Source organism: Sorex fumeus, unplaced genomic scaffold (genome assembly GCF_029834395.1).
Source record: "Sorex fumeus unplaced genomic scaffold, SorFum_2.1 ptg000005l, whole genome shotgun sequence".
NCBI lineage: Eukaryota > Metazoa > Chordata > Mammalia > Eulipotyphla > Soricidae > Sorex > Sorex fumeus.
The window spans coordinates 7,716,566-7,727,002 of record NW_026606062.1 but is presented as its reverse complement, the minus strand read 5'-3'; the positions used below and the strand labels follow the sequence as shown (position 1 = coordinate 7,727,002).

General features: G+C 64.8%; 1 protein-coding gene across 1 annotated transcript; it reads right to left on the bottom strand.

Moving 5' to 3' along the window:
* Positions 1 to 308: 308 nt before the first annotated feature.
* On the bottom strand, positions 309 to 3,790 carry PTMA (prothymosin alpha). Its single transcript, XM_056121695.1, has 5 exons — positions 3,646 to 3,790; positions 1,586 to 1,657; positions 1,380 to 1,473; positions 1,173 to 1,246; positions 309 to 1,058 (listed from the first exon to the last, which is right to left on the bottom strand). Exons 1-5 carry the CDS (start codon positions 3,688 to 3,690, stop codon positions 1,011 to 1,013), a joined length of 333 nt encoding a protein of 110 aa, XP_055977670.1. The 5' UTR covers positions 3,691 to 3,790; the 3' UTR covers positions 309 to 1,010.
* Positions 3,791 to 10,437: the final 6,647 nt, after the last annotated feature.

Genomic DNA, 10,437 nt, shown 5'->3' with positions numbered 1-10,437 from the left:
GGGGCGCCACCAGCGGCTGAGCTAAATAAAGATCGGCCACAGCTGCGCGGGTGGCGGTCCCAGTGGGACGAGGACACGGTCAGGACTAGTCCCAAGGTCACACTCGGCTGTGCCACCCTCCCACCGGGGAGGGGGGGGGCTCCTTCCCGGGGGCGGGGGCGTCGCGGCGCGAGGGGCCCCAACGCTTTTGGAGGTGGTGGTCCCCCGCCCCACTCCCGACTTCCTGCCAGCCCCCCACGCGCCCGACCCAGGCTCCCACTTCCCCCAAAGGGTCAAGAAAACACAGCAAAGAACAGACACCAGTCGGCTTTGTTAGAACAACTCAGCAAAATAAAATTCCTGTTTATTGTTGGACAACATGTTTTTTTCACACATACATCAAACAGGCCAAAAAGAAAAAAAAATAAACAGCAACTTCATAGACAAAAAAAAAAAAGGAAAAAAGAAACCTCTTATCTTTGGCCTTTTTTAACCATCTCATACAAACCAACTACTTATAGTACAGCTAAGTACATACACAAAAAAAGTTACTGGAATGCTCGGAATAAGATTGTTTTTTTTGTTTGTTTTGTTTTTGCTTTTTTTACAAGGTTTTTTTTCTCCTTTGAGATTATAATGAACATGGTCACACCACAAGTAAAGCCGGAGCAGGACGGAGGGCTCCGAAAAAGGCTGGCTTGGTCATCCGTGATCAGTAAAAATGGCTGACCCCTAACAATATGTACAAAAATATAAAATGTAAATAAAAAATACAAACAAATTTTCCTTTTTAAAGTACTTTTAAGAAAAAAAGCAGGGCCTTTGCAAGTTTTGGTTTTTTCCTCCCCGGTGGCGAATTCGCGGTGTGTTTGGGTGGGGTGAGCGGGGGGCTTGGTGGCGCTGCCCGGCGCGGGGGACTCTCTACTCGAAGGTGACCACGTTTAGATTCTGAGACGGGAAGTGGAGGGTGGACAGGTCACGGTGGCCTTGATTTTTTTTTAAGCTGGACTTTTTTCTCCCTTTTTTGCTGTTTAGTCATCCTCGTCGGTCTTCTGCTTCTTGGTGTCCACGTCGTCGTCCTGGGCAGGGGGAGGGGACGGGAGAGCCTAGGGTTAGGGACCCTCCAACCCCCACGAGGCTGGCCCGGGGTCCCCACAAGCACACCCCACGCCCTGCGCCCGCACAGGACCCACCTCGTCGTCCTCAGCTGCCCGCTTCACCGCAGCGGCCTCGGCCTCCTCATCCTCGTCTCCATCCTCTTCCTCACCTGGAGAGCCAAGTCCGGGTTCAGCGCGCGGCCGGCGCCCTGGGTACCAGGTTGGGGGGGGAGGCGGCCCAGCAACCCCAGCGCCCCCTGGTGGCCGCGCAGGTCCTAGCGGGGTCCCGGTCCTACAACTCACCGTCGCCTTCCTCCTCCTCCTCCTCTTCCTCTCCGCCCTCCTCCTCCTCTTCATCTACCTCGTTGTCGGCCTCCTGCTCCCCATTTTCCTCGTTCTGCTGGGCAAGGGGGAAAAATTTAAAAAATTTAAAAAGCGCCGCGTTAACCCGAAGCCGCCACCGGGACCCCGGGGCGCCCCCGCCCCCGCCGGCCGGGAGGGACACTCACAGCGTTGCCGTTCGCGGGGGCGTCTCTCCCGTTCTCCGCCTCCTCCACCACTTCCTTCTTCTCCTTCAGGTCCTTGAGAAGAGAAACGAGGGATGCAGTGAGCCTCGAGCAACGGAAGGGAACGGGGGGCGCCGCGACCACCCCCAGATCCCCCCGCCCGGTACCGCGCAACTTTCCGCGGAGGCGCTGGGGCGGGCGGGCTGCGGGCACCTGTCGGCGCGGCGGGGCGGGGCGGGGCGGGGCGTCGCCGCCCGCTGCCGCCCCCTGGCGGCCGGAGCCCCGGGGAGCGGGGGTGGGGGCGGGGAGCAACGCGCAGGCGCAGCAGCCCCGCCCGGCGGGCTTTGCGCGCGGGCCTCGGCACGCACGGCGCGCGCGGAGCACGTGGCCCGGCCGCCGAGTGCGCCCCTGACCCCGGGGAACCCCGAGCCCGCCGGCCGCGCTGCCCGGCCGAGCGCGCCCCGAGCGCCCGTGCCGATCCGCACCCGAGGCGGCCCGCCGCCGCCCTCCAACGGGCCTCGGCTCGGGGGCGCGCGGACCGGCGCCCGCTTTTGGCGGGTAAAAAGTCCCGCGGGAGGCCGGCCGCGGTCTGCAGGGCTTTCCCGGTCCCCGCAGCCCCGGGCCGTCGGGGCCGTGCACGGGCCCTGGCGGGAAAACACTGGCGAGGAAAAAAATAAAGCATCACGCTGCCCCACGCGGCCGAAGCGCCGACCCCCCCCTCCACACTCGAGTTTCCCAGCTGGGCCCAGAGGGCGCCCATGGGGTCCCCTGCGGAGATCCGGGTCGAGCGCGGCGCCGCGCCGGGGGAGCAGCCCCCGGGAGAGCGCCAGAGGTGACGCCAGGGGCACGAGGATTAACACGCCACCAAGGTGACTCGCCTCCGGCCCCGCGGGGGCACCCCCGAGTGGGGGGCGAGCAGCTGGTGCGCCCGCCCAGCGCCCGCGCTGGCTCCCCACACGGTCCCCGGGTGGCCGGCGACCGCGCCGCGGCGCGCACCGCCAACTGCGCCAAACGCGCCCCACCTCGAAACGCGCGGCGCGGGGACCCGGCGCCACGGGGTCCCCCCGGTCGAGCCGGGGACCCACTCAGTCCTCGCGGCCGCGGCGGGTCCGCCCGGGCCGCCGCTTTTGTTTGCCGCGTCGCCCCCGCGCGCACCGCCACCGGGCTCCCGGGCAGCCGCGGGGGGCGCCCCTCGGTCGCCCCGCGCGCCTGCACTTTCCGTTTCCTCCCCCACGGGCGCGTGGGCTCGCCGCCGCCTTCCCGACCCGGCCGCCCGCGGAATCGCCGAAGCCGGACGGAGGACGGCGGCTCCCGCGCCCCCGGGACGCCTCCCACGCTCCCCGGGAGCGCACGCCGCGCGCAGCCCTTGCACACCTCCGCGCAGCCCCGCGACGCGCTCCGCCTTATCAGCGGCCCGTCCAGATAAACCGCCTCGACCCGCCGCCGCAAGGCGCGAAACGCGGCGGCCGCGGCGCCGAACAAAGACCAGCGCCGGCGGCGGCGTCGGCGGCGATCGCGGCCACTTCCCGCGGCCGGCCCCGCTCCAGCACGCGCGCCCCCCCGGGCACTTCCGACTGCAAAGGCGCTCGAGTTTCAAAGTTCTCTCCTCGCGCCCCCCCGGGGGGGGCCCGACGACCACCGGCTCGGCCCCGCTGACCCCGCCGCCGCGCGGACCCGACACAAACAAGTTTCTGGCGCACAGCGGCCCACCGCCACCCCCACCCCGAGCACCTCGGCCTCCGCCGCCGCCGCCGCCGCCAAACCCCCCCACTTCCCCGAGGGCGCCCGGCCCGCTCCCCGACGGGCATCACACGCCGGCCCGCGGCGCTTCCCGCCGCCCCCTCCCCCCCCGCACACACACAAAGACCGCGCTGCCCCGGGGAGGGGGGGGTCTCGGACTCGGGGCGCGCGGGGGTACCCGCGGGAAGGAGGAGAAGGCACGGCGGGCGCGCGCCGATCGCGCCCACCACCGCGTGCCAAGCACAGCACCGCGCGCTTCGGGGGGCGACCGGCGGCGGCGGCGGGCAGTCCCCGAAGAAGGGGTGGGCGGCGTCCAGCCTCACCTTGGTGGTGATTTCGGAGCTGGTGTCCACGGCTGCGTCTGACATGGTGGGGCACGCCGGTGATCCGATGCAGCGGACGGGGGAAAAGAAAAAGCGAAAGTTGGGGGACTCCGGCGAGAAGGGCCCGAGTCCGCGGCGGCGGCGGCAGCGGCGGCGGCGGCGGCGGAGGCGCGCGGCGGCGGTGGCTGCGGCGACCGAGAGCCGGGCACGGGAACAATGCAAAGATGGCTTTTGCGAGCAGCCAGTGGGGAACTCACGCGGCGCCGGGACCTTTAATATAGATTAGTGGGCGGCGCTCCGCCTCCCTCCGCCGCCCGCTATTGGCTGGGCGCGGGGAGCGGGCGCGCGTTCATTGGCTCGATTCCGAACAATGGGCCAACGTGCTTAAAGCGGCAGTGCCTCGCTGCGTCCCGCGCTGCGCAGTCGTCGGCCGCACTGTCATTCAGGGCCGGGGGTTTTTGGCAGGGTCTGGGGCTGCGCCGGCGCCCTGGGGGAGGGGCGCGCGGGCTCGCTCCGGGCGCGCGCTCCCGCCGCTGTTTTTGCTGGGGCTGCTGACGCAGAAAGGCAAAGCGCGGCAAAGCTGCCCGCCCGCCTTCCCCCCTCCCTGAGGCTGCTCGGAAGGAGGGGGAGGGACGAGGAGGAGGAGGAGGAGGCGGCCGGCGCGCACGACGGCTGCCAGCGAGTGGGGGGGAGGGGAAAGGCCGGGTGCTGGGCTGCGGTCGCCCCGGGCGGTGCCCTGCGCAGTGCCCGCCTAAGATGCCCGGGCTCGGCACCGCGCGCACCTTCCATCAGGGTTTGACCCAGTTCAAACGGGCTGACGCCCCACGACGATCTCAAGTGGCCGAGGACGCGTGGCCCCTTGGGCCACAACGTCTCTACCACGTACGCCCACTTTCTGCCCAGCCTCGTGCGCACCCACTCCTGGGGACGTGATCCCCGTCGCCACCAGCACCCCGGGTGCGCCCGACCCAACACACGAGCGGGCGCCATGTCAGGCACACACTTGGGGGCGGGGGGGGTGTATGCAACGAGGACCACTGCGGACGGCTGCCCTCGAGCAGCACAGCCCTCGAGGGTCGGGTCGCTTAGCGGTCCCTGCAGTCCCAGATGTTCTGGGAGCGCAGCTGTCCCGCGCGATCACTGCCGTCGGGACAATCGGGAACCTTCCAGGATGAGTCATCGAGTCCTACCCCTGTCCCGCTGCACTGGGGGGGGGGCCTGCAAGGGCACAGAAACGTGCATTTTGCAAGACTACTGGGGGAAATAATGGCCCCTCAGCAGCTGGCCTAGTCCTTGGGGGCTCCTTGAAGATCGAGGCGCCATTGAGCGAACCACGCGGAGCCCCGAAAAGAGAACCAACGACGTGCCACACTCAACATGGCGTTGGTCTCGACAAGCGTGGCGCGGTGTGGCGATGCAGCCCACGCGGGCGCTCCGAAGACCGTAAGCTACACCCTTCTCATCGCCACCGCCCTTGGCTGTCGAACTAAGAAACCATCTGTGTGGGAGGAAAGATCAGAAGAGGCGGGGAGATGTTCCAGGGAGGGAAATTAAAAAAAAAAAAAAAAACACGATGCCACACACAAGATGGCGAGAGATCGCGTTCAGAGCCGTCTTACCAGCAGGGGGCGCCCGACACGGAAGGCGGGACAACGGCTCTACGAGCGCGCATTGGCCCAGAGTGGCGGGCGAACACAAAGTTGACGCTTTGCGTCTCCCCATTGGTCGGTTCGGCTGTCTGTAACTTGGGGCGGCCGACCCGGGAAGGGCGAAAACCCGGAGTGGGGGTTATTGTGTGGCGCGGACCGATGCCAAGTGCGGGCGAGCTTGAAGTCCGGGGCCAGGACTCGAGAGCCCTGGTGGCGCTTCTGGCTTTTCCTTGCCCAGTGGCCCCTCTGTCCCCTTGCCCACGGGGACACCTGCGCCCACTGCCGAGTTTTCCCCGCGCTCATCTGTAGCAGGCGTTTCGCCTCTGCCCGGGCTGTCGGGCGGGCGCGGCGCGCCAGGGCGCCCCCCGGGTCTGCGCCCCCGCGCGCTCCCCGCACCCCGCCCGCGGGGACCCCCACAGCACATCTGCCAGCCCCACCGCTGGCCGTGAGAAGTGCGGGCTGGTGCTCGGTGGGCACGGTGCGGGCACCGCGCCAGCGCCCCGTGGGACCGGAGCGCCCACCCCCCACTCCCTCGTGCTCCCCACCGGCCGGAAATGGGCCCGCTCGTCCCCTGGGTGGGCCCGCGACAGCCCGACAGCCCCTGGCGCTCCCCCAGGACCGCGCTCCGAGCCCTTTGTTCGGGCCCTGCCTCCTCCCGCCGCCGGCTGCCGCCTTCACTGCGGCGCCGACCTGGGGCGCCTCCTGGGCCCAAGACGGGCAACAACGCGCGCGCCCTGGCCCCGGCGGCCGCCCCGCCGCCACCGCTCCTGGGGGGCCACAGGGCTTCGGGCAGGGGCTTGGCGGGAGAGAGCGTTGGGCGCCTTCACCTGCCGCGCACCCCTCTCGGGGTGGGAGGGGGAGTTGTGGCGGCCACAAAGCCGAGTCACGTGTCGCGGCCCCGTCCGAACCTCCCGGCCTTGGGCCTCCGTCTGCGCCCAGGCTGGAGCCGACGACGCGTCGTGCGTCCCCGTGGAGGGGGGTGGGGGGAGCGCGCAGACGTCTCCGAGGAGCTGGTGAGGGGGGATTTCCCCGCCAGAACCCTGGGCCCAGCCTGCTGGCTTTGCTGGAGAGAGTCAGAGCAAGCCCCCCAATTCTGGAGCTGCACCCCCTGGTCGTTGGCCGGCCTGTGCGCACCCGGCAGGGAGTCTCGGGACCCTGCTCCAGGCATTTCCATTTATTCCCTGCAGTTTACCGGCTAGGTGGGATCTGGGGGAAATGCATGTGCAACTGATGTTCCTGCGAGTCCAGACAACTGAAAATACGCCAATGCCGCGGCTCGAGTTTGTATATACCACTCTGCTTCTGTGTCAAAAAATAAATGAATAAAAAAAGGTGGGGGGCCAGAGAGATGGCCCAAAGGGCTGAAGCTGGGGCTTTGCCTGCAGGAGCCCCACGTTGGATTCCTGGCATCCCGTGGGCCCTGGCACCAGCACTGTCCCAGGAATTACTCCAAGGAATTAGGGGACTTAGAATAACCCAAGTGAATCTGGGGCCGTCTGGGGTAAACTCCTGGGATAGGAAAGGGCCTGGACTGGAAGTGGCTCCGCTGCCCTCCCCTCCCCTCCCCTCCCCTCCCCTCTTGCCTCCATCCATACACCGAGCCCTCTCTGCCCACTGCTGCCACCCAGGAGACCCGTCCACTTCTTCGGCCTCTCACCCTTCAAGAGCCAACTGGCAGGCCACATTTCAGGTCCTAGATCTTTGCAGCCGCAGGTCTCCCCCAGGCTGGAGCTACTGAAAATGAGACCACTGGAGCCCAGTGGTCTCCAGGCCAGTTTGAACTTAGGGAATTTGTGAGTCCTGCTCACTCCCTGGCTCTCCCTGTGGTCACTTGAATGTACAACCTTCACCTGGAGCAGTGGCCGGTCTGCCCCTGATAGGTCTGTCCCACTTCAACTTCACGCCCCCCCAAAACTGTAGCACTGTAGCGCTGTCCTGTTGTTCATCGATTTGCTCACGTGAGCACCAGTAATGTCTCCATTGTGAGATTTGTCGTTACTGTTTTTGGCATAGCGAATATGCCACAGGGAGCTTGCCAGACTCTGCCGTGCGGGTGGGATACCCTCGGTAGCTTGCCGGGCTCTCCAAGAGGGGCGGAGGAATTGAACCCGGATCAGCCGTGTGCAAGACAAACGCCCTACCCGCTGTGCTATCGCTCCAGCCCCCAAACTAGAAAGACTATATATACCGATGGACACACCCGGGCCCAATCCCTGGCCCTGGGCTCACTGTGTGGACGTGGTGAGAGCCGTCCACAACTCGGCAAGATGGAGGTTGTCCTGGCATGGACCAGCCGGTGGCAGCACTGGGACCCGACCTGGGTTTCTACTGAGAAAGCACTTCAGGGGGAGCCCAGAAAGGGCTCCAGGGACCCCACTGCCCAACTGCCTTCCCAGCAGGCTGGACTCTGCGTTCTTTGGACTCTGGACAAAGGAAGGATGGACTGTCTTCAGGAAGTGTTCACTGTGTTCACTGGGCACGAGGGCCCCCACCTCCCCGAGTTTCTGGGAGCCGAGGATGGGGTGCTGCCTGAGGGCTGGGCCCCGGAACCTCGCTTCCCGCCCCGCAGAAGGCCGGAATTTCAGCCTGTGCCTTCCACGCTCAGGCTGTGGCGGGGCCTTTCAACTCCCGCCTGCCGGGCCCCCCGGGATTGTGTAAGAGCCCCCCTCCCACCCCCCAACGCCTGCTCCCTGGCGCCACACGCCCAGGCCTGCTCAGAGTCCCGGGAGCTGTGCCAAGGCCAGCTCTGGTACCCACACAGGTCTGGCCGCCCCAGAGGCTCGCGCCTGGCAGGGAGAGGCCGGGGAAACGGCTCTCATGATGTTGGGGGCCGACCCCCAAGTGGAGGCCAGACCACAGCCCCCATGGAGAGGGAAGGAGAGGAAAAGGCGGGCAGAGGCCTGGCTGGGTGGGGCGGCACCCCCGAGCGTGGCCCCGGTGTGGGCACTGGATACTGGCTCCTAGCCAGCCTGCCAGGCCTACCCAGTGCCCCACGCGCAAGCATGTGTGTGTAGGGGTGTGTGGGCGTCTGCAGGTTTGAGTGAGGGAGTGTGTGTGTGGGGGAGATGGGTGTGAGTGGGTGTGGGTATAAGTGTGTGTGTAGGTGTGTTGATGACTGTAGGTTTGTATGAGGGTTGGGGATGGGTGAGTAGGTGGGGGTGGGTGTTTGTAGGTATTGGGGTGTGTGCAGAAAATATGTGTGTAGGGGTGTATAGATGTAGGGGAAGGCGTAGAGGTGTGTGTGGCTGTGGGTGGGTAAATGTGAAGGTATTTGGGGGGGTGTCGGTGTTTGTGGGTGGGTGTTTGTGGATGCGGGGGGTGTTTATGAGTGTGTGTAGGTGTTTGTGGGGGTGTATGGCTGTGTGTGCAGGGGTGTAGATGGATGGGATGTGCATAGTATGTGTGTGTAGGAGTGTGTGTTTGGAGTACAGGCATAGGAGTACTTGTAGAAGTGTGTGTAGGGGTAGGTGTGTAGGAGGCGGGGTACATGGGTGTGTAAAGAGGGCATTTGCGTAGGGGTGTATGAGTGGTGAGGGTGTGTGTGTGTGTGTGTGTGGTCCCAGCTCTCTGGCTGTTTTGTCTAAGCTCTGAAATTTTTCATTTGTTTTATTTGGGGGGCCACATCCAGCAGTGCTCACTGTCTACTCCCAGTTGATTTCTGGGTTTTGTTTTGGTTTGGTTTTGAGCCACACCCAGGGATGCTCAGAGGTTCCTCCTGGCTCTGCACTCAGGAAATCACTCCTGGTGGTGCTCGGGGGACCATGTGGGGAACCAGGGATCAAACCAGGCACAGCCCTCCCCACTGTGCCCCGGCTCCGGCCCCCCAAGATTGAGTTGCTCACAGCAGTCCTGGGAGAGCCAGCCTGTGGCTCTGGCCCGGATCCACCCACTCAGCCCCCCGCAGCCTACTTCGAGTCTTTTGTTTTATTTCTGAGCCACAGCCAGGGGTGCCCTGGCCTTTCTCCTGGCTCTGTGCTCAGGGAGACCCGCTGTGGGCCGGGGATTGGCTGCATGCAAGGAAAGCACCTAAGTTGGGGGTGTTTTGTTATTGTTTGGGACCATCTCTGTTTGTGTTCAGGGCTTACTCCTGGCTCAGTGCTCAGGAATCACTCCTGGTGGGCTCAAGAGACCAGATGCCGGGGATGGAACCCAGGCCAGCCACGTGCAAGACAAGTGCCCTTCCCACCTTCCTGTCGCTCCAGGCCCCCTAAATTGTCTTTGTTGTCTGGGAGTCACTTCCAGCGGCGCTTGGGTGCTCCTGGCTTCATGCTCAGGTGCTTCTGGTGCTCTTCAGGGACCATGCAGTGTTCAGGAGTTGAACCCCAGGGTCCTGCATGTGAAGCCATGTGCTCAGCCCTTGAAGCTGTCTTCCAAGATACAGAACTTTGTTTTGGTTTGGGGTCCAGAGCCGGTGCTGTTCAGGGCCTAGGCCTGGCCTGGTGCTCAAGGGTCGTTTCTACCAGTGCTCGGGAGTCTCTGTGTCTTCTCTGCTGGGAGCGGGGAAGATTAGTGCTCCCGAAGAGACTGCCACCCTGCCCAGAGGAAGGCCCTGGGGGGCCTCACTGTCCCCCCACCTCAGTGGCTTTTCTTGACCCAGGGAGCCCAGCGTGGCCCAAGGAATACTGCGTTCGCAAGCGGCAGTGCAGGATGGACAGCCTTAGCGAGGAGTCCCTGGCATCCCCGGGTCCCCGCCAGGCCAGCAGGGCTAGGAGGAAGTCCATGATCCTACAGAAGATTTCCCAGGTTCTTTTCAAAAGCATCTCCTGGGGCTGGAGCCAGGAGGGATCCCCGAGCACAGAGCCAGGAGTAAGCCCTGAGCATCACTGGGTGGGGCCCAAAAGCAAAAATCAGACAAGCAAAGTGTCTTCTGGGGCCAATGCAGTTGCTCAATGGGCTAAGCACATGCTTCACATGCCAAAGCTTGGCCTTCTTCTATCCCAGGCATAGTGCACAGGCGAGCAACTGAGCTAAAAGTAGCCCCAGAGCACTGCTGGGCGGGGCTCAAAAAATACAACAGGGCCTGAAGAGATGGTACATCAGGTAAGGCACTTCCTCTACACTTGGCAGACCTGGGTTTGATCCCAGGCATCCCATGTGGTTCCCCGAGTACTGTCAGAAGTGGTTCCTGAGCACAGAGCCAGGA

What these genes read in the sequence shown, in the direction of transcription:
- PTMA (XM_056121695.1), bottom strand. Translation starts at nt 3,690, where the DNA reads ATGTCAGACGCAGCCGTGGACACCAGCTCCGAAATCACCACCAAG. An exon ending in CCCCCGCGAACGGCAACGCT is followed by an intron (nt 1,474 to 1,585) that starts GTGAGTGTCCCT and finishes CTTGCCCAGCAG; the next exon opens with AACGAGGAAAATGGGGAGCA. An exon ending in GGAGGAGGAGGAAGGCGACG is followed by an intron (nt 1,247 to 1,379) that starts GTGAGTTGTAGG and finishes TTGGCTCTCCAG; the next exon opens with GTGAGGAAGAGGATGGAGAC.